At 33.2% G+C, this 26,356-nt stretch overlaps 4 protein-coding genes across 4 annotated transcripts; 2 read left to right on the forward strand and 2 right to left on the reverse strand.

Annotated features, from left to right (window-relative positions):
* Positions 1 to 1,944: 1,944 nt before the first annotated feature.
* On the reverse strand, positions 1,945 to 14,977 carry LOC106142621 (myophilin). The gene is made up of 4 exons (XM_013344448.2): positions 14,775 to 14,977; positions 4,055 to 4,191; positions 2,921 to 3,125; positions 1,945 to 2,262 (listed from the first exon to the last, which is right to left on the reverse strand). Exons 1-4 carry the CDS (start codon positions 14,826 to 14,828, stop codon positions 2,092 to 2,094), a joined length of 567 nt encoding a protein of 188 aa, XP_013199902.1. The 5' UTR covers positions 14,829 to 14,977; the 3' UTR covers positions 1,945 to 2,091.
* LOC106142620 (carboxypeptidase B-like) lies at positions 9,457 to 11,957 on the forward strand. Its single transcript, XM_013344447.2, has 6 exons — positions 9,457 to 9,611; positions 9,798 to 10,007; positions 10,181 to 10,280; positions 10,369 to 10,680; positions 11,025 to 11,295; positions 11,602 to 11,957. The coding sequence occupies exons 1-6, from the start codon at positions 9,541 to 9,543 to the stop codon at positions 11,904 to 11,906; spliced, it is 1,269 nt and encodes a 422-aa protein (XP_013199901.1). The 5' UTR covers positions 9,457 to 9,540; the 3' UTR covers positions 11,907 to 11,957.
* A 586-nt stretch (positions 14,978 to 15,563) lies between the features above and the next one.
* LOC106141034 (uncharacterized) lies at positions 15,564 to 18,758 on the forward strand. Its single transcript, XM_013342691.2, has 2 exons — positions 15,564 to 17,181; positions 17,665 to 18,758. The coding sequence occupies exons 1-2, from the start codon at positions 16,939 to 16,941 to the stop codon at positions 17,899 to 17,901; spliced, it is 480 nt and encodes a 159-aa protein (XP_013198145.1). The 5' UTR covers positions 15,564 to 16,938; the 3' UTR covers positions 17,902 to 18,758.
* A 4,204-nt stretch (positions 18,759 to 22,962) lies between these two features.
* LOC106141042 (uncharacterized) lies at positions 22,963 to 25,625 on the reverse strand. Its single transcript, XM_060946884.1, has 6 exons — positions 25,517 to 25,625; positions 25,216 to 25,317; positions 24,899 to 25,143; positions 24,479 to 24,571; positions 23,811 to 23,945; positions 22,963 to 23,040 (listed from the first exon to the last, which is right to left on the reverse strand). The coding sequence occupies exons 1-6, from the start codon at positions 25,623 to 25,625 to the stop codon at positions 22,963 to 22,965; spliced, it is 762 nt and encodes a 253-aa protein (XP_060802867.1).
* Between the last annotated feature and the right edge of the window lie 731 nt (positions 25,626 to 26,356).

Raw genomic sequence — 26,356 nt, forward strand, 5'->3', positions numbered from 1 at the left:
CATTCTCTTTCAATGTCTGCCAGATAGAGGTATGTGAGATAGAGTCAAATGCCTTTTGATAGTCAATAAAGGCAAGGTAGAGAGGTCTTCGAAATTCTCTATACTTCTCTATTATGCTGTCAAGGACTTGAATGTGGTCAACTGTTGAGAAACCTTTGCGAAAACCTGCCTGCTCTACTGGTTGATTATTGTCAATTTTTGTTGATATTCGACTTAGGAGACATGATGAGAACAATTTATATAAGCACTGCAGCAAACTGATAGGTCTATAGTTGGCTATGTCCTTCGGGTCACCTTTCTTGTACAGTAAAATAATTTTTGACTTTGTCCATTGTTCTGGAACTCTTTGTTCTTTATTTATAATATTGAAAAGTACTGTTATTATGGGAACCAGCAGCTTTCCAGCTACTTTTATTGCTTCATTTGGTATACCGTCCGGGCCTGGGCTTTTTTCTGGTTTTAATTTTTCTATTTGTTCTTTTATTTCGTCTTCTTGCCAGTCTGCTTTTGGTTCTCTCTGCGAGTAAAAATGAATTTCTTCCAAGTCTTCATGTTCTGAATTTATACTATAAAGATTTTTGTAAAAATTAGTTGCTATTTCAAGTATATTATCTCTGTTGTTACTGCAAGTAGAGTCTCGAGTCAAGCTGGGTATCCATGTTTTGTGTGTGCGGAGTTCCTTGTATGCGCGTTTGCAACTTCCGCTCGTATATAGATGCTTCTCTATTGTCCTTAATCTGTAGTTATTATAGTCTTTTCTAATACTTTTGTTTGCTTTTTTGTAGAGTTCGCTAAGCCTTTTCTTGTCTACGCATGTCTTGGATTTAAAATTTTTTTTTGCAGTAACCCATATTAAATTTATTTTGGGCTTTTCAAAAATATTTTTTCTTAACCCAGCGTCTACAGCAGAATTCTCTTGTTTTGAATATCTGTCATTAAACACAGTTATAATGAGTTGTCAGCCAGTTCATATTTTTTAGTTTTATTTTATTAAAATTAAATTTGGGGTTATAAATCAAATCACATTTTTTTTTTCACTTATTTATTCTACGTACTTCCACAAAGTTACATGACTTTATGAAACTTACTTAAAGTAGGTACATACCTAATAAGAAAATATTCGTACATTAGATGTCTTTATAAAATCATTAATCACAGTGTGTACTAACAATATTAAAATATGGAATGATTAGTAATTTGTCAATAATATAAATAAATCGTAAGTAAGTACTATATAGGGAAAACGCAATATTTTTTAGACACCATTGAAGAAATTTTGTCTCCTATGAGACTGGTCAATGAAGGCACAAGTTTAAGTACTTACATATGTGAAACAATTTATAAATCTAATAATTGTACTGTTTTAATATAGAAAATAAATTATAGTATTAAGAATTGGCACAATCAATAGAAGGATTCTAAGGATATAAACTGAGATAAGTAGTAAAGACTTCTAAAAATGCTAGCTGACTTACACACTTACCAAATAACTATAAATAAATACCAACCATTAAGTATGAAAACAGCACAAAAATAATATCCAAAACGGAATGATTCTGGAATGATTTAATAATTATATAAAATGCATAACAGTGAAATTTTTAACATATAATAATTACGCCAAGAGATTCAAATGTGGTCTTAGTCGAGTCGACGTATATAAGTTATCTACGTATCAATGTACAGATCTACCTATTAAATTGAATAATTTATTGACACTTTATGCCTTGTCCATCAGCTTTAAGAATAGGTGCAATTACTGAAAAAGTTTTTTTTTTAAAATTAAGTGGGTATAAGTACTTATAGTATAAATACCTAAGTGTAACCGAAATACATACCTATAGAGAAAATTAAAAATACAGTCACAATACAAATTGTAAATTGCAATTACTCAAAGCCCTCGTCTTTAGATAAGATTATTCTCAATACTTGCACCTTTCTTAAGTCATTCCTCACGTAACAAATTTAGCCGTTAGCCCGCAATATGCGACAGGTGGTAGGAATATTGTATCTGTCTCTTTCTTACTTTAAACGGTCTTACAAAAGCCGTGGGGCCCTTCGCTGACTGTGTTGAAGGGTTAACCTTAATATTTACATGTGCCTTGTGTTTCCGAAATTTATGCCGCTCTGATTAGCGCCTTTGTTTGAGCCGTATTGGAGCGAAATTACGCCCTGTCCAGCCCTTAGTTGCTCCTCGGAGAAGTTCCGTACATTCTTCTCGGCCTCCTTCGGCCCTATTGATGGCTTCCCGAAGCTTCCAGCCTGAAATTATAAAGTCAGTCAACTGTAATAAAATTTGTTCGATCTGAACAAAGTCCATTGAAGTGCCTTAGCAGAAGTAAGTAGTAAGTAGATACTATTACGTACTTATAAAAGAGTGGACTAATAAACAATAACGAACTCGAGTAGGTAGTTATAAGGTTTAGAATCGATGGTCAACCCAAGCGTTTGAACCTTTATCAATATATGTACGGCAATCACAAATTGAATAAACAGATAACTATGTTATTTGAAAAATATTTCCATAATTCCCTTTATTCATAATAGGCATTGATTGATTGGAAAGTAGGTACGACAATCAATGGCTAAGTTTACGAAGAAAAGCTAAACTTGACTGTAAAATGATGCCTGTAAACCTAGTAGGTACCTAGATCATATTAATCCTATTTTTTTTCCTAATAATATAATTAATGCGAATAATTGTAAGTTCTTTGTAACACTTTCGCGTAAAAAAACTGAACGTATTTAAATGAAAATTTACAGTAGGTGGGTAATTATAGCATTGACTTTGGAATAACAAATAACTTAGAAACCGCGGGGAACAGCTAAAATAAAAGTATTGTAAACAATATCTTGATACCAAAGTACAACAATAATAAATTAGTATAAGAGCACATTTTCAAATAAGGTATTATGTTACCTTTCTGCCTAGGGACTGGAGGCAGATTACCACGGAGTTTAGATTCTGTCTTTCCCAAAGATCTACAGTTTGGAAGGTCTCCTGCGCGGGAACACCCAGCTGCCTCGCCGCTTCCAGGAACGCGTTTATATTCTCCATGCACTTGAACGCCATTTTGGATTCGTTCACCTTCTTCACCATTCCTGGTTGGATGTTGTTGACCAGCCTGGAAAGTAGGAAAGTGTTTGGTTTAGTAAGTTCACTTACATCCTTTATGTGGAGATTCTTTACAATGAGAAAGTAACATTTAATTAGCCGTACCTACTCCCATATACTCCATACATATGTACATATAAAATATTTATTTTTGTTTGTTTTCAAACGTAGGTACTTACTAAAAACTACAGCGCCGATTTTATTAAAATTTGATACAGAGAAACATAAGATCTTCAGAACTAAGTAGCTAAAAGCTTCTTTAGAACAACTTCACGAAGTTCCAGAAAAATGTGTGTGTTGGATAAGCCATTGTGCCTACTCGCCAAATCGTGACGTGAGACGCAGGGTTTTTATTAAAAACCGGTTTGGTTTTGATTTATCTTATACCTGAATTTACCCAATTAGGGTATGCTTTATCGGTCTTAGTTTTCTCTGTCTATAAGTCTAAAATTTTAATTTTAAAATCACAAGGTCAAGACGTCTATCCTAAAAAACTCACTTTACCAGCGAGTGGGATAGGAGATTCTATCTATCTAATTAATCGATTGCGTTTTTTTTTCTACACTAATAAAAGTTTAAACCTTCGCAGGCTTTGTTTAATTTTTTATCCAAAGCTTCGCGCGCTCGTCCCGCTCTTATTTCTGTTGCTGGACTTTAAATTTCAAAGAATCTTACGTGTCCTTTATGGAATTTAAAAAGTTGATTTTCTTTATATTTCAAATAGAGAACACTCGCAGTTACGCCAGCGCGAAAAATTCTTTTGTGTTCTGGAAAAATCATTTCTATTGCACTCCACTACTATACAGGAATGACCATAAAAGGATACCAAATTTCAATTCATTAGACCCAATAATAATGGCTGTGTGTTGATAAGTTAGTCAGTGTCCTCATTTTAGAAGCAGTCATTAATATTAAATAGCAATGATTTGTTCAACTTACTTGCAAAGGAGAGTCCCATCCTTTAGGACCTCGTAGAAGTTGTCCATGTCACCAGAAGTGTTCTCCGGCTCGTTTGTGATCTGCTGGATCCAGTACAAACATTCTGATGCTAACTCCTCGCTGTATTTACTGTTGATCTGAAATTAAAAGAAGAATCATTTTTATACATATGTTTGGATAAGATGGTCATCACTTTTTCTAAGAGGATAATCAAAATTAAATTAAACATTTAATCTCAATCGTTAAGCCAAACAGCTAAACGTATCCTATCAGTCTTTTCATGACTCTTGTTGGCTCTGTCTACCCCGCAAGAGATATAGAAGTGATTTATGTATGTGTGTAATTAAACTTTTGATTTGATCTCAACAAATATGCGCTCGTAGGTGGCGCTAAATTCGTGCGGGCGAAACTGCGGGGATAAAACTGAAATTCTAAAAACCAATCTTAATATCTTCCGCATTGTACTATATTCGAGAAAGACCAATATCATTACCTCACTAAAACTTTTTGTATGGACGCCTGACGTCATTTGTAAAGGATTCGTGATATGACTCAAGCATGTGGACGGTCAAACAAAAAATTCGATGTTCAACGGTGGGTTTTGAATTCCGCTCATGTGATTCAATTTTAGCAATAAGTGTTGGGGTAATGACGTCAGGTCTAGAACGTTTGTCATTAATATTTGAAGGGTCAGGAGTACATAAGTAAAGAGACCAGTAACTCAACCGCCTACTTATAATTTTGGTAGATTAGGGAAAATGCGAAATATTTGATATACCTAGTAAAAGAGTCAAAAATAAATTAAATGAAGTATTCGAAACTTTCACTTCGAAACATTTGTGTTGAATAAAAAACAAGAATTTGTTCATAATTTACACGGATCCAAAATTCGTTTCCTGTTTGATTTAGTATTTATCCCCCATCCCATCAATATTGATTATTTTCCTAAACCTACGTCATAATAGAACCCAATTGTTGATACCATATTTCATAAAACCCGACAGTAAAAAAAACAACAAATAATCAAAATATACTTTACAAATACCGTGAAATAACACACAGAAAAATATTTCATCATAAAATTCAAGAAAACGCAGTCATCTTTGAAATCTACTATTGACAAAACCAATCTAAATAATGCTAATATGAAACAGAAATATATGACTTTTCAAACGACGATTATCTCATACATAGCATTGCATCTGAAGAAATAATAAACACACGCGCACTTTGTACTGCATACAGTTTCCGTTTAGATAGAATTAATTGTGTCGACGTTAATAACAGTTTAATTTATTCAAATGTACCGTTATTAAGTCGTAAAGTGTACCCGTTCTAAATTACTCCGTTTTAAGCCCCACTGCGGTTTTGTGGCAATGACTCTTTATTGAGTGATGCACTTACGATGAAAAAAACCATGGTGAAAAACTTACGTAACGTGTGACCTATTTGAGTTTTCCCAGTTCATGGAAGTCAGATCAGGTGTGATTCTGACTTTCTTTTCTGGTCAGTAGTTATCCAAGAAGGACACAACAGAGGATAGACATTTCGTAAATTTTGTCTTTAAGCACATTTTTTATCGGGAATTTTGAGTACAACTAACCTCGATTTGCCTGATAGTAAGACGGAGCCTAAGTTGGTGCACGCAAGTTGAAATAATTCCTTGTCAATCTTGCCGTTACTATACCTACATATGTTGTATAGGGCAACAAATACGTGATACAACGTAAAACTGAAGCATAGTGAATTGAAGGTCAACAAAATTCTCATCTTGTAGACGAGCTGACCTGATACGGTCTGGTAGTTTGGTGCTCATTAATATTCTTTAGGGTTATCTAATTTGTGTTCTAAAACAGAGGAAGTTAGTTAAACGTGGCCACATTGTTGCTATAGTAATATTGAAATTTGAATTTTGTCCTATATTTCGATATTGTTATTCTTCAAACGCTTTTCCTGTAGCGTAGTTTCTACAACCCAATTTTTTATGGTGTCATAGTATTATGATTTACACGTTTCGGTTATTAGGATTTTATATTTGGTATGGTAGATTTTATGAAAATTGAGCCATACTTTAAATGAGGTATTATATATACTCGTATATATTCATATATATTTATGACATTTATATTTTCTAAAGAAATTATATTAATATAGTATTTTAGAATTTTAATCACAGGCTTCTTAAAAAATTGTTTTATAATAGCACATTATATACCTAGGTATTATTGTCCGCGATGTTTCTCATATTGCAAATTAAAAGGCAACTAATCTCTGGTTCATGATCAAATTATGATTTATAGAGATACTGAGTGAGAAAATTGTATATGGATAGCATATTTTAGATATATTGTTTGAACTCCTAAAAAGTCTACTTATCAAATTATGTTAACTGAATGGTTACAATTATCAACCAATATATCTGCCTTATGCACTATGAATTTCTTAAAACTGTTTTCGTTATTTTAGATTGTATTTAAGCATTATATTTATCCCGGAATCACGATTAATCCACTTATTTCATTCAGATGCTTTCACACTTGTCCAAAGATATTAACAACGTGACGCTTTGAACAATTTTAACGATTTCAATGTCATGTACCTACTTAGTTTAGTAAATAAATGGAGATGGAAATTTAATTGCAAAACAGTTTATCAACTCATGTTTGTCAAACTATGTGAACGCTGCAAGGTCGTTTGAAGAAATAATTCCGATAGCATAGTAAATCAGACTTGTTAGTGAACCAACATTATTGTTTTATCAATTAATTTATTAATGGTAACAATTTTTTTAGATAGATAATGTTTTTAACAAGTGTTTGAATTTGTTCATGATATTGATCAATCGTTGGGCACTAAAATATATTTTTGATATTTTTTACCAATTACTAAAAGAAATACCGAAACAACTATTGAATTATTCAACAAAGATTTTGTACTTAAAATAGAAGAATGTGACGTACCGATTAAGAGAAAAAAAATACTTTATTACACAGCACGTTTTTATTTGCTGTCACACTTACATATTATCGCTGATCATGAAAATAACACTGATTGCAATAATTTAGGGATCGCCGTTTTTACTGTAGAAACTTCGAGACTTGAAGCTTTTTTTTAATTGATGAAATGCAATTCAACGATTCATAAATATATCATCATTCAGAATAAGTACTTATATGACCAGCTCCAGATGGCGAGAGGTCAAGATTCAAGACGAATGGGACTCAACCGTGAAGCGATACTAACGATAATAAGGCATTCATTGCTAATCTCTCAGCTATACATGGAAAAGAAACGGCTGGAGCCATAAATAACTATGATTCAGTGTCAACGGATATATAGATTACGTCAGGCGGGTCAGAGCACGAATCCTACAATTTTTTTGATATGAGACAGCTGCTTGTCACTAATTCACATATTAATTCTATTGGGAAACAAAACTGTTTTCCTACTAACTTCTAAAGCCGAGATTAACTTAGATATTATTTTCCAAGAATATCTGCCTTGTTCATTTCTATTTCATGACTATCTTGGCATACGTATAAAATGTACCAAAATTAGATTTGAATACAATTACATCAGTTTTTCAATGAATCTAAATGTCATCCGGGTATTCATCGGTTTATCGATCTTTAACTCCCTATGATACTTTATTGGAAAATTTTTGACTATAACGATTCCTTTATCAATCTAGATAGGTAAAGTATTAATGAATTGCATTAAAATGAGGTAAAACACGAATAAAAGTATACAACCTTGCAGGAATAACGACTAACATCGACAATGGCTCCACCATTGACTTATTAAGGAAACAAGAATGGGGTCACCATGCGAGGTTAGCGCCTCGCGGTCAATTAATATATTTGCAAAAATGAGCTTTATGACAGATGCAACAGGTACCTATTTGAATATAGTATTTTTATGATATGGTTCAAATTTTAGTTTTATTTTTATAAACAATAAAATCATTTATTTTGTAGCTTTACCTACAATAAAAAATATTTTATTTACTTTTCTAATAATACATATGTATATAATAACATGCATATTATATAAGTGTCAATTCTATTGTAGTAATTAAATTGTTTGCCACAAAAAAAATACGAAGTGGTCACTTGTCAAAATTTTTAATATTCTTAATTACAATACTCCAAAAATGGAGGTATATTACTGTAGCTAGTAATAATAATAACAAAGGCCCATTACAATAGTGGAGCAAGTCGTAGACGTATCACATTTCAAGCAGGCCACACAGGCTGTTGTGCAAGTATTTTGGTTTCATGATAATAATGCTTTAGGTATGTGGTAAAATGAATGTATTAAAATTAGTTTGTAATTTTTAAAACACATATCTAAAGAATTTATTTTGTGTCGCATTATAATTGTTTTACGTTGAGTTTAACGTCTCGGAGGTTGTTATTTTAAACAGTGACGATAAATTTTACTAAACCGATTTCAACAACATTACCAAAATTAGTGTACCCTTTGCTATTTACTGTTCGCATTGCTTTATTCATATCTTCTGTTGTATCAACTGTGTTTAAACTTTCATGAACCACTATGTAATCACTTTCATCCCTAACTTGAAAATATTCCGACATAAAGTTATTAAAGAGAAATTTGGTCAGTTGCCAATCACGAACATATGGTACTTGAAAGCAAGCTTTAAGCCATATAAATGTTTACTGTGTAAAGGCCATACCTTAAAAGGCAAGGTTTCTGTTGCAAGAAAACCAAGTCGAATGAGTCATCGTGTACAGTATTAAATAAATTCTTTCACGTTAAATGAACATCTGGTAATATTTGCCTTTAAACATTGGAGTACACAAATTAACGTATGACTAATTATAATACTCGTACTGTAAGGTGCGACGTAATCCTGTTAAATTCACTGTGTGTCTCAAAATTAACACAATTTGTATGTATTGCGATCAAGCTATAATTTACGTTGCCAGTAGGACAAATCTAAACTTAACAGAATTTAATTACAAGTCTTTTTACTATTATAGGCCTTATCCTTGAAGACGCTGTAGACTGGATCTTGAAAGAGATATGTCACAAAGTGGAACCCATACCTCGAAGCTAACCTGCAGAGGGTGCTGGAAAGACGCAGAGACAGCAAGATATATACAAAAGTAGGATAACGTGATAAGAAGGCACGTAACATTGCAGCGTTGGATAGAAATCTTTATTATCAGACCCAAGTAGTGGTATAAATTATTGCGCACACAGTAAACAATCGTAAAAGGTACATAATTAAGTGTCTATTTATTTAATCATTGATATCGATCATGAGACCACCTGATGTTAAATTGAAAATATATTTTACAATGCAATTATACGTATTATAGAAGACCAAGATTACGTGAACATTTATCAAAATATAAGGATTAAAAGTCAATAAATGTATCATAAAATTTGTGATATGGCTATTTCATATAGAAGCATAATCTTCAGAAATTCACATTTGGGTCAATCTAGTTGTGAAAATGGCACGGCTGGTGGTCTGCTTGCTTCTGGTCTTTGGTGTAGTGCAAGGACGCCACGAAAAATATGAGGGGTAAATTTATAAACACTCTTTTTATATTATATTTCTTTCCATTCCTTTTTTTATTTTTTATTTATTTACTAATTTATGTAGGTCAGAAGAATTTGATTAAATTATTAAATCTATATAAGCCCTTTATATGTTTACATGACACAAATTATTCTGTGCTTCTCTCATTACAATTTTTATTATTTACAGTCATCAGCTTTATAAAGTGGCTGGTACTTCAGAAAAAATCGCGGCTCTTGAAGGTCATTTAGACATCTTATCAGCTACTCCATCCGCTCGTTCTCAGTCTGGATATCTCGAAGCCTTAGTGAGACTTTCCCCAGAAGTTAGACAACAATGGCTACAATATTTCGATGAGAATAGCATGCCTTTCTCTAAAATTGCAGACAACCTTGCTGAGTAAGTACAGGAATAATTGAGAAATACAATTTATTACTTACTATTGATTGATAATTATTGATGGATACTATTATTAAGACTTTTCAGATCGGAGAAGTTATTCAGAGAGTCGGACTTGAATATTTTTTCGTATTTCATTTTCAAAAATGTTAATTATTTCAATATATTTTTAGAATTCTTCGTGATGAAGACGCTTCGATCAAGACTTCCAGAATCGCAGCGAAGCGAAGCGGACGCTCAATAAGCTGGGACACTTACTACAACCATGATGAGGTATCAATAAAACTTCTCAAAATATCAAAGCATTCATGCATTAGCTCATAAAGTCTTAAAAAATTTAAGTTTCTTAAACTAATTTTAGATCAATGAATATTTGGATCAATTGGGAGAAGAGTATCCTGACTTAGTGACCGTTATCAATGCTGGACTGAGCTATGAGGGACGCCAGATAAAATACGTGAGGATTTCTACGACAAGATTTGAAAACCAACAGAAACCAGTTATAATTATAGACGCAGCCGTACATGCTAGAGAATGGGTGACTCCTCCTGTCGCTTTGTACATCATTCACCAATTGGTGGTAGCTGGTGCTGACAGTGCTTTGACCAATGGCATTGATTGGGTCATCATTCCTCTAGCTAACCCTGATGGCTATCAATTTTCTATTGAAGAGGTAAGTCGAATATTAATATTTCCTAACAAAGCAATAATTAAGCTAACAATGTTAGTTTGCTCAGAAATTAACACAATTCACTGCCATTGCTTGTTAAGAATAATGATAATTTATAAGATTGTTAGTAAAATAATAATTTAATCGTATCCTATTCCGCTGATAATAATGGATTAACAATCAAATTAAGCCTGGATTATTTGATACTGTATCTTTCTTCAGCGCTTCGTTTAACCCTATTTTATGGCATTGTTTACTTTAGCTTCTGAAATAGATACCGTATATGATAGCTAAGACCACAACGATTTATGCACATCTGTACAATATTTTACTCTTAATGTTTTTAGGATCGTTTGTGGCGTAAGACTCGTTCTCGTGCCCATGCTAACTCTGATGCTTGCCCTGGTGTCGATGGCAACCGTAACTTCGACCACTATTGGGGAACTAACGCAGCAAGCACCAACCCCTGCACCATCACCTATGAAGGACCTTCTGCCTTCTCCGAACCCGAAATACGTGTCATTAGAGACGTAGTATTGCAGCAATTATCCCGAGCTTCTTTATATATCTCCCTACATAGTTATGGAAATATGTTCCTTTACGCTTGGGGCAATAACGGTAAGGCTTTATTTTTAGTATGATGTTTTTATTGTAAAATTTTAGAGTACCTAGTTAGAACCGTGTGAAGTTTAAAGCGTGATAAGTTAATGAAGCTTGAAGCGTACATTGCTTTGATATGTTGTCTTGAGTCGTAAAATTTTTCAGGTTATTATTAGATCTTATATTTTGAAAACATCAATGTTATGTCTAATACAAAATATTCAATTTATGACTAAGGCTATTTTGTAGCGAAATAAGTAAGCTTATTTTTCCTCTGAATTATTACTTCATTCAACTGTCTGAGTCTTAATATCTTGCTTCCAGGAACTTTACCCGCCAACGGTTTGATCCTACATCTGGCTGGAACGATCATGGCAACAGCGATCGATGAACTTGCTTTGGAGAAAGCCGACCCATATATCGTTGGTAACGCTGCCAACGTCCTATACTTCACAACAGGCACTTCTCGTGACTGGACTAGAGCTGTTGGAATTCCTCTCACTTACACACTAGAACTACCGGGGTATGAGTATTTATTCAGTGTTCCTCCGGAGTACATTGAGCAAATCGTAACTGAAACCTGGGCCGGTATTGCTGCTGGAGCTCATTACGTACTCAGTTCTTCATAATCAATTGTAACATCCCTCTGATTTATCTTTTTAATAAATTTTTCTTTCTTATATTTACTTTTTATTTCCAGAAAATAAGTAAGTAGATTACTTCGCAGGCATGAGTGGTCGTAATTAGTATAAGCGCGCAGTTATTTTTACCTATTATGTAAACCACTGATATGCAAAGTAAACGTGACACACACGCTTACATTTATTTTGTCCTAACAACGACAAATTGAGAGCAAACATGACATTTTCATGAATCTATTTAACAACTACAGTATTGAACAATACGATCCATGATGTAAATCAAGGCTTGCATTATCTGATGCACCGCATACCTTCACGTATCTTATGTTTTTATTATGGAGATGATAAAGATCTAGTTGATTTTGTATAGATTGTTGATGGTTTGGAATCATCAGTAGGTATAATCGATGAAATAACAATCTTATATCTTGCAACTAGTGGTTTATTTCTTGATGACGGAATAATCAAGAAATAAACCACTAGTTGCAAGATATCTTAAGTTTGTAAAAATCAAACCAGAGTAAAGTACTACACTGTTTTCAATAATTATACGCCTTAAAAAGAATAAGTACTTAGAACGTCCTTCAAAAAATTAATTAAGATTGAATTCTGACTACCTACTACCTTTATTTTGGTTCTATTAAGTTTGAAATAATAATTATTTCTTTATCTTTCCATAACGTTTGAATCCAGTTATTGGATATTTAAAGAGATCTTTGATGCGAGGCTCGGACAAAAAGCTCACAAACCGGTTGTAAAAGCTCATTCTCCTTGACATAGTTTGGAGACCCGGTGGTGTCGGGAAGAAAGGTGTCCTGTATTATCGATATTACGTTAAGTTACATTACTGTGACGCATTGAGACTCTCCAATTTATAAGCTTCTATTTAGTTCTTCTATTTATATTTCTAAATACTTTTTATTGCCTCTTGTCTAGTTATTAATACGACTTCTTTTTAAATTTACATTATTGTTGGTCGAATTAAATAGAGCATCTTCCATTCATTCGACTAGGTGGGTCATAAAAAAAATGTACGTACATAGTGATCAGGCAATGAAAGATTTTATAGCTCGGTCTCAACGGAATATTAATGAACCACATCCTATTTATTTCATAAAATTAAACTACGCCCATTTCAAAACAATCTTTTAAAATTTATAGTCAAAATATAACGGAATAATAACGGTTTCATCATAATAGTGTTAGGTTTGTACAATTTTTGTAGGTACCAACTGAAATTACATGCATGCTTAGCTGACAGAGCGTTTAGTTCAACGGCCGTCCATTCTTCGCAAATGTTAAGATTATGTGCAAATATTTGCATAAAATTCGCACCTTAACTTTGGAACGAACTCACCTGAAGTAATTTTTTATGGTTGGCCACTATTTGTTCGTGATTCTTTTTGTAAATACGACTCCTACTTTTCTAAAACGACGAAAAATCTTTCGACAGTAGGTATTTTATCATGTTCACTAAATAGGAAAAAGACTCATCAAGACATTCTCTAGAACCAGCAATATGCATACAAAACTTAATTTCGTTTGTTGACGTCATGTAGGAGTGTACACATTGAAATCTTACAATAGCCAATAAGTAGTACCTAGGTAGGTATGTTGTATCAAAAATACAGGCGAATATTGATACCTACTATAATCCTTTCTACAATAATGGCATAGTAAGTATTTTGAAAAGTAAAATAAAGGTAGGTATATACCCATACTGAGAAGTTTGCAAAATATTATGATGATGATGCCGAAATAATCGTATCCGAAAACAGTGATGGAGGAATCGGTTTAACTTTATAGTAGTTCAACTTAATAAGTATTTATAACGTAAATGAATCGATGATTAGATACCATAAACAATTTTTGTGCTGTTGTACCAAAATTTAAACTTTTTTTTTTGAGTTCCCAACATTGAATCGATCGATACACGTTTCTTCTTATGAGAGAAACCAGTTTTGTATAACATAGGTTGGTACGTTGCAAATTTAAGATCACAAAAAATCTTGTCTGTAATCTCGAAACTATTTTTTTTTTTGTATTATATAAGAAATTCGAATAAGCAAAAAATTTTGTAAAATTTTTGTAAAATATTTAATAGATTTTAAAATTGGTTTCAGCAGTGGTAAGAAGTCATACCAGTAGCCTATTTATGAGAATTCCATATACTTTAGTAGATTTAGAAATGATTACACGTCATTTCTAAATCTACTAAAGTATATGGAGTTTTAATATTTCTAATAATTTATAGTGATGGTCATCGTCTAAATTTCCGCTGTCGATACTTTTTTCATCTAAAATCGACGATGCCTAGGTGCTCCGATTCAAATATTATGTTGAGTTTGTTTGTATTTTCTTATCGCGAAGTTATTCTTGGTTACACATTACCCTTCATTAACCGAATTTTCGGATAACCATGTCTTTCAACGGAGCTGCTTAGCGTCATTATCCCATTTCAAACTTATACACAAGGAAGACTATTCTAGCATCTACTCGCATTATTTTACAATAGGTTTGCATCATTCTAATTCAAAGAATGAGCCACGTTCGTTAGTCACTGAGAACGTGTCTAACTATAGGTACATTTGGCATACCTACCCACTTATTAGGTATAATGAAACATAAGTACCGGGTATAGAAACATCTGGTGTCCCAATGGTTTCGTAAGCACAATACATGAATGTAGGTCATGGTTGAGTCCTTGTAACACAATTCTGGACCACAGCATCCCGAATCAATATCTACGGGCATAACGTGGCCCATTTACGGAGATCGGAATCGGTAGGCTTGCCAATGCGAATATCAAACGCCCGTAATCAGCTGGGTTATAGCCGGCAAATTTGAAAAACTTACCTTTCGCTGTGCTTCAGCGGCAAATCCAGACTTGGCTGCTCTATTGTTGGCCATTTTGAACTATAACTATGTAATTTAAATAATAAATTAATCACAGACACGAGTGTTCAGTGAAGTCACGGAGTACAGAATGTAAACAGGCGCGCGGTCGTCGCGACAACTTGTATGTGTGAGTGTGTGATGTTGAATGACATCATGCGGCGTCGCAAGTTGCGACCGGTAGGCTAGGCTTGTAAGGTTGGGCTGAACTATGGTCTTATCGATAGTTTTTAAATTAGGTACAGTAATTTTATTGAGAATTTGGAAATTGTAATCTTCTAATCGACTTTTATACTTCTATACTAGAGTACGCCTTTACACGTACTTATAGCAAAAATACCGCGGGATATCCTTTTTTAGTGCACCCCTAAACCACATACCTATAGAACAATGTAGGAAGGCTAAATTTCAAACCTCTAGACCAACTTTGTGGGCTGTGCATTGAAATGTCAGTCAATCAGTCACTATCTATTTTACTGTAAGATAGATAGTTAGGTTTTTTTTTATCCGGAAATTAATACCATTAACAAAACCTTGACTGTTTAATATTCCATTTTACTGTTGATACTTCTCTGTTTAAGGATAAAACAATAAGTTAGGTATCAAAATAATAGTTAGAAACAGTTTTCTAACTATTATTATCTTGAGAAAATTATTAATATCTGAATTCTTACTATGTATAATGTTAAGGTGAAACCTTATAGTAAGTTCTGTTTTAGCCAAATTAAGACAGCAAAATAGAATTCACTATACACTAGAACACACTGATGATAAAAAGTAAAGTCAAAAAGACTTAAAGTATAATTATCGAAAAGACCAACCCATCACTAGAGGCTTGAAATGTTAAAACGAAAACCAAGTACGGAACACAATGAGAGGGAAAGAGGTGGTGACATCTGTTATCTCGTTCCTTCTATCACAGAAATTTTAGTGGCAAGACAAGGTGCCAGGGAAGGAATTGGTTTGGTCCACGAATAAATTCTCAGAATTTATGCACCTTCAACCAACTGACCACAAAAACTTTAAGTTTGACCTGCCCACGCAAATTGGATTCCCTAAATCCGATTTTACCTGTCTGTTTGATTAATAAACCTGTACTCGGTGAGTATGAGTTCAAAGCTCTCCATACAGGTTTTAGAATTACATTTGAAGGACTCTAAATTTGGTGTTAAAAAATATAAATGGAAATAAAATATAATGAAACCCTGGAAACCACTTTTAATTTGATATGGAAATTGTTTTGTTGTAGTGTCAAGGTGCACTTAGGGAGGATTTTCCGAAATGATACATTAATACCCAAGGATACATTAACTTATTAGTTTTTTCGCATTTAGCAAGCTAAGCTAATTTCAACTAGCTTATCTATAGGAAAAGAAATAATCGAAGAAGAATTAGTAAACACCGTTACATTTTACATGTCAAATAGACGCGTCTCGTTAATTTCATGGGCCATAATATTATAATCATTCCATTTACAAACTTTCCACAAATTGTTACTTCAATTAAATCTACTTCATTTATTATTATTAACGACATCTCAGGAAAGGTGAAAGAAATAATAGAAATGGTACAAGCACCTAACACAATCCACTGGATAACATACGACCTACCTACTTTTGTTATTCAATTCGATTTAAACATCACAGATGGCGCTCTGCGTTATATCTTTTTTTTTCTTATGTAAAACGCTTTTTAATAGCATGTTAAGGGCAAAATATCACTTATTATTAAAAATTTTAATAAGCCTGATTTCTCTTATACGATTAAAGAAATTGGTTCCCAAACCAATAAAGCATTACAAAAAGAAGTCAATATTTAAAATACCCTGTTATAAAATTCGAATTAAAATTTTGAAATTCTGGCATAAAAGTTCTGAAGTCAAATTACTTTGGAATAATAAAAATATCGAATAAACATCAGAATCATATCAGAATTAAATCTTGTCAACCATCTTAATGTCAAAAATTATTTCAAGTCGGACAAAAAGAAAGTAAATAAAAAATTACAAAATGTAAAAGATACGAACATACAAATTTCACAATTCCTAAAACTCAAGAGAGACTTCCATAAATGTTCATCAATGATCTTGTAAAAAAATTAAAGACCAAATCGTAACTGAACCAAAATGGAGTTTCAAAGTAGAAGAAGTCGCAGAGGAAGAGGTCGTCATAATCAAGTCCTCCCCCAAGTTCATGATTATACCCCACCTCAGGCGTGTAAGCCTTGGAGCTTCCTCAGTGGTGTATATAGTCTCCTCATTATGTCCAGTATGTCAGTCCTCATTTATATGATGTTAGATTACCACTGTGAAACCTGCAGAACACATAGTAACATCAATGATATAACCAAGAACATTGACAATATAGCGGTAAGTGCAATTTCATGTTGAGTAATATGGGATGCTTTCACCTGGGATCTCTATTTCTGTATTGTTAATCTAGGCCTTGGTGTCCATCAGATGATGTTGATATAATTGATCCTTCCTTACAGAGTAGGTGTCAGACAAAGAAATCATGGTGTTGTCTGTGTTTTCGGATGTACACCCTATCGCTATGCTATGCGACTCGCCGTCGGACATTTCTCTATGTTCTTGGTCCGATTTTCAGCATGCTCAATTTTTAGTATATTGGAATTCCACATTTAGCGACGTCAAGCGTGCATTTCTTCGGACAAAAGCTTTGGTCCACAGGTGGCGGCATCATGGAGTAAACAGATTATATGAAATTATTTTAACTCGTGGTTTAGGAAAGAAATAACAATAGTAACATGCTGCTAACTACCGCATAATATACGAGAAATATGTATTTAGGGTATATAAAATTATTTTATTATTTAATTAATTTAATTACAGAAAAACTTATCAACTATAAAAGACAATTATTACGACTTGGAAACTAAAATATCAAAACTATCCCGTGATCTTCCCAAGATTGAGGGACAAGTGGAAGTTTTAGAAGCTTTGACACATTCCATAGAAAAGAGACACGCTGTCGACCAACTTACTTCTTTTTGTCATATGGAAAATGAAAGAAATAATAGCATGGATGATGTATTAATTCCAAAAGTGATAAGCGTTGGTTCAGATTGACTATATGGTAGGAATGAAACTTATGAAGATACAAATGAACTTAATTATTTAGCCAAAAGAAATGCCTGTTATGGAAAGTTTTGAAGTTTTGACTATAAAATATTTGTAACTTCTTTTTGTGTTATTTTTTGTATCATAGTACCCTTAGTTGGAGTGCCAATATTACAACTGAACGTTTTATAGAGGTACATTATTGCTCTGTCCAATAAGTTAATAGCTATTTAGCTATCTAAAGACAGACCCGATTTAAAAAGTAAACTACCTATTTCATTTGTTAACATATACGAAAAGTTGCTCATATAAGTTGTTGAAACATTTATTTAACTGATGATTATAACTTGATGTGTAGACGGAGTAATGATTATTTATGACTAGGAACTGCCCTTAATACAAGACTAAAAAGAAAACAGTTACAAGTAAATCTTTAAAAAGGTTAATTTTTAAACATCTAAAATTTCCAAATACTGCAATCATTATCATCACAATTGTACCTATTAAAGAAACTATAGTTTTGTATAAAATTCGTGGTATCATTAATCTTGAAATTTCGTCCAATTCCTGTCGATTGGAGAGGGTACCTTGTGAGAGTAGATTCATTTTTTGATTTTATACTATAATGTCCTGTGTTTCTTATAGAGCATGCTTTATTTTTATATAGATTTCCCTCTTTTGTGCCTTTTATTTTGTTGTCATGTTGAATACAGTATGCGCTTGTTTGTAAATTGTGATAGCTTTTCCTTGAAGCAGCAGCTTTTTCACTCGCTTTTAAATAATTCAAATCTTTATCAAGCTTGTCGTAAGCCGTTCGGATATTCTGTAAAGTAATCTGAAACGAGGTGTGACTTACTTAAGAATAAGTTGTGCTTGAGTACAAAAGAATTTTTGTTAATTATTGAACTTAAAGACTTTAAAAGCCAGCACGGCTTTAGGCTGAAAATGACTGAATATTGTGAAGATTCTGCACTTGCCAAGTGAAAACGTCTGATTAAAAAATCCACTGTTTTCTCATGGACATGGGGTTTTGTCCCATTAATGGGACCACGAAAAATAGTTGAACAACTTTCTAGGTTTCATCATACTTTCTCAATCGCCGATATTGTCTTATTTAAATATAAAGAGATAGACAGAATTGGATGTGTAACCATGATCCAAAGAGGGTAGTTGCTTCGTGTAAAAATGCAGGATCATGATCAAAGGCTCATCCGAGAGGTAATGATGTAACCGGAACTAACGCTCGGAGCAAGGAGACTTGAAATGTACGGACGGGTAGTCTGCAGGTCTTTGCAAGACAAGTAATCTATCAATAAGTACAAAGAATTAAATGAAAACGCGATAAGTACAAATAATTAAATGAAATCAGATAAAACTGATTTATGTTGAGCCGGAATTAATTCGAGTCTATTTTTTGCATAGACTCGCAGATAAATACCCACCTTTGAAACGATAAAATAGGTTTCCTTTGGCCATGTTTTCAAGGTACAGAGGATTCGAAGACAATTGTAACTATAAAGTGAAATTTACCTTCAGAGAGTGCAAACTTGTTTTCATATTCATGATTTCAGATTTGACCACGAATCTCTGCCAAATATCAATGCTGATATGACCGAGTAACGTTAAAACACTGAATATCACTACGGCGTCTACACACAATGCTTTCACTCTCTTCAATGCCATTTTTTTAACTAAAGGATCATATTTTTGATTTATAAGTTAATTTTATATAAAAGAAGACATTAGATATTTGTAATTTTGCTTCACTATTTTCTTGCGAATTTTAGCTGTAATTTTATAACTTTAATTGTCATTCAAAATGACAAGCATATCATAATCATAGGAATAGGGATGTGGACTATTTTTGGGAAAGTGTTTAAAACCATGCATAAGTACCAAATATAACCCAAACTATTTATTATTATTTTTTTATTTGAAGTAATACCTTTAAAATAATATATTTAAAATTCCATTTAAAATTTCGCGCTTAAACGCGGATACCTGTCAAACGGCCGCTGTGACGTCACGCGTTATAAAATATTGTCGAAGTTGTATGTAATGAATAGTTATTTCATAGTTGTGTGATAATATAATGAATTCAAAATTTTATAAATATTGTGCGGTGCCGCAGTGTAAAATTACAACTATTAAAACACCTGAAAAACTGTTTATTCACGTTCCATGTACAAAAACGATGCTGAAAAATTGGCTTCAATTAGCCCGTCGGGATCCGGCACTTGTATCTACACAAAGTAAAATGTATTTCTGTGAGGATCAATGTGATGTAAGTTAATAGATAATATTTGTTACATTTACTTGTATTAAAATAATTTAACTCTTCAAGTTTTCAAAGACGAAAACTCGAATTTTTAGGTTAGAAATAAAGTAAACAATGTTTCGTAGTTTCATTATAGTTGCCAATGATATGGAGAATTATCCAGAATATCATTTGATGGGCACAGTATCCCAGATCAGACTGAGAGCAGGTTGTGTGCCAAGAAAGTTTGCATGTCAACCCGAAAGAAAAGACGAACCGAAAACATAACAACTCGACTATTAGCAGTTAAAAGGCAAAGATTGGAATCAATAGCGGAATGTGAAAAAGAAAAAGAATAGACTCATTCTTCTCAAAGTATTTCCGTGGCTAAGATAATCGGACGGTAATCACGGTAATAATATGATCCAAATATCAACAAACACCATAGTATTTGACAGCGAAAATTCTTGTATTGCAACGCGTGACATCACGCATTTTGATTGGTGTTCATTGTCACGTGACTTGAGGGTGAAATATTTAATTACATTTTATTAAATAAAAAAATAATCCCTTGTTTATTGAGAAAAATATTGTGTTTTTTATTATTTTTACTATAGAAACTACCTTTTCGTGGTAAAATTTTATACTTATTTGAGTACAGTCCACATCCCTATTATAAATATATGTAATGTAGACAACGGACAATAACAATAAAGATTAATTGTAGGTATACGAACTAAACTATATTATTAAATAAATTTTTGTATGAAAATGAGACTAGGTAGGTATTTGGGGTATTTGATATTAGTAACCAGTTTTTTTTTCTATCAAATATATTAAAGAGCACGAATTCACAGTTATTTTACAGCTCAAATATAATACTTAATATGTACTAACATACACCCATTAACTTATATACATATTACTGCGTAAGGACCGGGCCAAGCCCGCATTGAAATGGCACCAAACGTACCTACGTAGTACCAGTATTATTTGTCTATTAGCCCATTCAAAATGGATTTTACTGAAATTTGATATACAGCTGATCTAGAATCTAGATCAGAAAGAAAGGTCGCTATTCTTGCTTGACCTATTTGCTGTTCAACTTCTTAGTTCCTACCGTAAATATGTTCATATAAAATAGGAATAATATAATTAACGTTATTTTATAGATCTCGTTCTTAAAGTGTAATTGAGCTGGGTATATAGGAAAAAACGTAAAGTTTATTTAAAGTTGAGCTAAAATATGTATGGACAGAGAGTGTCTTAAAATTAATAATGATGAAAGCATTTAATTTACTTCAGGTGAGTACATAATTATCACATCACACTGTCGGTGTCGTTCGGCTTGTTCTTCAGAGCGGTAAAAGAGTTCGTGTAAACGTAGGACATTATTGGTAATTCCTGAAATAATAACAAAACAAAATTAAAGTCGAATTATTATAGTAATATTTTAAGCTGTAAAAATTTTAATACATATTTATTGTCGCTATTATAGAATAAAATATAAAATAGTAAGGCTACAAGGGTAACTGTTACAAAGCTAAGTAGTTCTTCTTCTAGCGATCTATTTTTCTATTAATGTCTTTTTTTCAAACTACGGTAAATGGAAACTGTGATATAAGCGAGAAATAAAACAAGACCAATAAGTAGGACCTTCATAGAATTTGGTCTTGATCTTCCATCAGTCAACTTATTGATCAGTACGTATTTCTGCCAAATCTCAATGCTGATGTGACCAATTACAGCCAAAACACCAAACAGCATGAGGGCATCTATACAAAGATCCTGTATTTCTTTTAGAGGCATTTTGAATTTGCAACTTTTTACTATAAATCTAAGGTGTAATCTTGATTTGATTAATAAAGGATTGAATTTCATTTAGTATTTTAACTCTGATTTCTCTAGAACATTTTCTTTAATGCAACTGTGTTTTCGAGTTGGTTGAATTTATTTTTATTTTGTTGTGGAATTTTTTTCTGTCATTATATGTAAAAAATTTTTTTGGTTATGTTGCTTTGATTGACATTGTTTTTTTTAATATGCACAATTAGTTTATCACTAGGAAAGATGCGTGGGCGCCAATGGGCGGGCGTCTTGTAATCTAATAACTATGGATTTAGGGGGTTTTAATTTTTTATTCACTGGTCATCTGTATTTCAGTCTGAAACTAGAACTCAAGCTTGAGACATTGGTCCTAGATTCCATCTGGTGACTATTACTTATCTGATGGACTTACACATATTCGTTAGTCATTAGTCCCATGGGACTACTAGGACAAAATCGTCTTACTTGTCCCACCATGGTAGGTACAACAAATGATGATCAATGATGGGAATTTTGTAGCACGATGCCTATAATACATACAATATTAGAACAGTCAATAAGACTGCTTAGGTTCTATTATATTATATTGACTAGCCATACACCTTCGATCAACTATAAACAACAAAAGTGTTGTTTATAGTAAGTCAATGCCATACACGCACAGTTATTCATGCCGGATCTGTCTGTCAGTCATGCCCGTAAGACTTCGGTACGTTATGATGAAAACAAACACAGCTGCCCGTCCTTAAATCATACCTGTGCCTAAATGGCTGGCTAGTTAATCAGATCTCTTTAGGTACCATCACCACATCAGGCGTAAGTCTCGATCTTGTTCTAATCCCTCTGGGTAGCTTGTTTCAGCTAAATATTATAAGTTCAAATGGGTGATACAAAAATATAAAAAATATGGGTACGGCGTAAATATGGATAATAGAATAAAAACAAAGGGACAGTTTCATCAAAGAACTTTAATTGATTCACAATGTTCACCTCACTTTGCTGTTGTTATTCGGCTCGAGGGCGTCGAAAGAGTTAGTGTACACATAGGACATTATTGTTATTTCCTGAAATAACAATAATGATTAAATATACATTCGAACTAGTCTTATTGCTATTATAAATTTTGGTTCTCGAAAAATACCTAAAGAAACGACTCTCTAAATGAAGCTTCCAACATCGCCAAGTGTTGTGGTAGAGGATGTAACTGGGCACAGATTCTTGCTACACGTAAATGACTGCATCAAGGAGCAAAATATACAGAAAACAGAACTCCAGGCCACGGCACGCGTCAGACGATTCCTTTTCCACCCAGACCTAACTACAAACCTTTCTGTAGCTTTATTCATAGAGGATTATGCATACTTTAAAAAATACGAATCTTTATAGGTATTGTTTAGTTACTTCGCTTGTGTTTACTGTTAAAACTTACCACTTTATAAACAACGTACCCTAATAACGCTAAATTCCTAGATTGTGACTCAGGATAATTCCCAAAGTTCAGAATAGAATTCAGGGATTCCCATTATTTAGTAGAAGGTAGTAGACTAGTAATACAGTTTTAACATTGTACTTTAGTGAAACAGCATTAAATCAACTTACAATTTGGTACGAAAATACTTAGATTTTAGGCAAATAATATCTATAAATAGGTAGGTAATGTGTAAATACTTTAAAGAAGTAAAATTTTCAGGAAGTAGCAGATGAAAAGCAGTTAATTTGAAAAATAAGGGAAAACTTAATGTGGCCTTTAAAAAAATGGTTTAAAGTTGGGAACAGAAAAATGCTTGTTCATGAACTAATTATATGAGTTCATCGTTATTCCAAACAAGCGTACTTCAGAACTATGTCTTGCTAGGCGGAATATTCTTCTAAAGAAACCAATTTTTTTCTCGACCTGCACTGGCTCCGGGCGGGTTGGTTGCAAGCAACGGCTGGTGCACACGGAAAGATCTCGAAGCTTCGTTGTTGGCTGAAATAATATTACATACATTCATACGGGACAGAGCCAATTGTCGCAGGACTCGAAGGCCACTTAAGCTGAATTAGCTTAAGCTGAATGGATGATAGAACTGAGATTCAGATAACGATGGCTACCCTATCCTACCTAAAAGAAAAACAAAATTAAAAGCTTTTTCACAAGAAAAGTTCATATGTGGATCTCATAGTTGGTTCTGAAATAATAAAATATTAAAAATCTCTTAAGGTCAGAAAAAAATACAACTTACGCAATTTCCGTCATTGTAAATAACCTGAATAAAATTGAAGTTCTGTGCTCGTAATAATAATACTAAATTTAGTTCTTTTTCTAACTACCTATGTACTATTTCATGTAACTGTCAAAATTTCTGTGCAATAAAGATACCTATAACAAACAAAAGCTGTTTCATAACGTCTGAAAAACGGTAGCTACACAGACCAAGAATGGATTGACACGTATTTTGCGCCGTTACATGATTTGTCAAATAAATGAAACATTTTCATTGAAAGGGTATCATTACTAACAGTTTCAGTAGATCCATCTTGCATGGAGCATTGAAGGTGACATAAATTATCAGCTGCAGTCAAGCACGCTGCCTCAGCACGATTCACTTCATTCTATAAAACAAATGGACGGGTCAATCATACACATGATGATACATCAAAAAACAGTATGAGTAACTAACTACACTAACTCAACAACAAGCCAGAAATGTTAATGAAAGGCAAACAATTACGGCTGATGTATCACTACTACTTTTTAAGGCAAAGTAAAGAGTTTAAGTTTTTCTATTTATAAGGCTGTAAGTAGTGGCGTCGGAAACAGCAGCCATAACATCAAGAATTAAAGCAAAAGAAGAATTTGAGACGCAACATAGGTATGAATCTATATAAGCAGAAAAAACCTAGAAATAAAAACAAATTCGTTGAAAAGTAGATACTTACATACATCATGTTTACCATTTTTTTCATAGACCTGAGTTCTTTACCAGTATTGATCTTAAGTGCGGAATCAGGCAAAACAAAACCCATCACAAGGACGAAGAAGATGGTGCCAAATATCAGGTAGTAATCCATCAGTAGTTGATACACGCGATCAAATTTCTTTTTGAAAGATTTAACGAAGAGGCTCAGGTTCTCATTACAATTTATTGTTGAATGTCTTGATCTATTGCAGCTGTTGTAAAAACCTGATAAAGAAATAGTAGTACTTTTTACGTGTTTTCTTCTTATTATAACGCAAGTCGGAAAAGGGATGATACCTTTTGGTTTTGTCCGAGTTTTGTCCTCACTGTTTTGATACATTAAATCTTCAGTACTATTGTTATTTACACACTGTTTTGTGTCAAAGTACTCGTAGTATGCTGGAGAAAATGTATATAGATTACAAGAATTTAATAGTTTCTGATCAGTCTCCTTCTTTGATGCTCTTTATGGTGAGGGAAAACATTAAGGGGACATTCAAGCAACTGAATATGTAGCCATGAACTAATATGAATTAAGTTCCCATGTGAAGGTTGTAGAGGTCAGATGGGAATAGCTTTGAGTAAAAACCTGACTCACCCAATCCCGGATCATGTTCGAAAAGGCGCACCGGGGGCTCCTCTTTAGAAAGGTGAGGTGTCTTCCTTCGATGACAAGATAAAAAGTCAGAAGAAAACGACATCGTCATAATTGCAAATTAATAAATTCTCAAGTTTGCTAGGAAATTCTACTTCATACCTGTGTAAACTCGCCTCCTCGCCATATCTGGTATTTCGTTCACATTATTGTGTTCTAAATGATTTTGGTTTTGTATCTCCTTCTTTCACGGTACCATGGTAAACGAGTATTATTTGTGTTTTTTTGCCTTAGTATTTTTTGACAGAAAGTCATGATCAATCAAATGAAATAGACTAAAGAGCCCATAGATTTACATAGAAATTGTTCTATTCTGGATACATGCTTCTAAGCCACGCGGAGCCGCTTTTTCGGAGAAAAGTACAGGCAAACGTACATAGTGGGATACATATAGTCATGTCTATATCCCTTGCGGGGTAGACGGAGCCAACAGTCTTGATAAAACTGAACGGCCACGTTCAGCTGTTTATATAGTGGGATAATTGACATTACATTTTTACATACGAGAGAATATCCTTATTTTTATATATATTGGCTTATACTAAATTCAAGGACCAAGGGTAAATTAATTCCCGTGGTACCTACCAGGGACTATCACTGGGACCATGGCCAATAAAGGTTAAATTTTCCGTCGTCATATCAAACTGAATGATATAAGTTTTTTATAAATAAAAAAATATGGAACTTCACATGTATAAAATCAGTCAGGGTAATTACTTCCATGGGGATAAATAGTATCTCTGTTACCGAATGCCACTAAAAATTAACTGATATGGGGTTTCC

Source organism: Amyelois transitella, chromosome 12 (assembly GCF_032362555.1).
Source record: "Amyelois transitella isolate CPQ chromosome 12, ilAmyTran1.1, whole genome shotgun sequence".
Classification (NCBI taxonomy): domain Eukaryota; kingdom Metazoa; phylum Arthropoda; class Insecta; order Lepidoptera; family Pyralidae; genus Amyelois; species Amyelois transitella.

What these genes read in the sequence shown, in the direction of transcription:
- LOC106142620 (XM_013344447.2), top strand. Translation starts at nt 9,541, where the DNA reads ATGGCACGGCTGGTGGTCTGCTTGCTTCTGGTCTTTGGTGTAGTGCAA. An exon ending in CTTACTACAACCATGATGAG is followed by an intron (nt 10,281 to 10,368) that starts GTATCAATAAAA and finishes AACTAATTTTAG; the next exon opens with ATCAATGAATATTTGGATCA. An exon ending in ATCAATTTTCTATTGAAGAG is followed by an intron (nt 10,681 to 11,024) that starts GTAAGTCGAATA and finishes TAATGTTTTTAG; the next exon opens with GATCGTTTGTGGCGTAAGAC.
- LOC106142621 (XM_013344448.2), bottom strand. Translation starts at nt 14,828, where the DNA reads ATGGCCAACAATAGAGCAGCCAAGTCTGGATTTGCCGCTGAAGCACAG. An exon ending in CCGCTGAAGCACAGCGAAAG is followed by an intron (nt 4,192 to 14,774) that starts GTAAGTTTTTCA and finishes TTTTAATTTCAG; the next exon opens with ATCAACAGTAAATACAGCGA. An exon ending in TCCAGTCCCTAGGCAGAAAG is followed by an intron (nt 2,263 to 2,920) that starts GTAACATAATAC and finishes TTATAATTTCAG; the next exon opens with GCTGGAAGCTTCGGGAAGCC.
- LOC106141034 (XM_013342691.2), top strand. Translation starts at nt 16,939, where the DNA reads ATGGAGTTTCAAAGTAGAAGAAGTCGCAGAGGAAGAGGTCGTCATAAT. An exon ending in AGAACATTGACAATATAGCG is followed by an intron (nt 17,182 to 17,664) that starts GTAAGTGCAATT and finishes ATTTAATTACAG; the next exon opens with AAAAACTTATCAACTATAAA.
- LOC106141042 (XM_060946884.1), bottom strand. Translation starts at nt 25,625, where the DNA reads ATGACGATGTCGTTTTCTTCTGACTTTTTATCTTGTCATCGAAGGAAG. An exon ending in CGAACATGATCCGGGATTGG is followed by an intron (nt 25,318 to 25,516) that starts GTGAGTCAGGTT and finishes CATTTTCTCCAG; the next exon opens with CATACTACGAGTACTTTGAC. An exon ending in AAATGGTAAACATGATGTAT is followed by an intron (nt 24,572 to 24,898) that starts GTAAGTATCTAC and finishes TTTGTTTTATAG; the next exon opens with AATGAAGTGAATCGTGCTGA.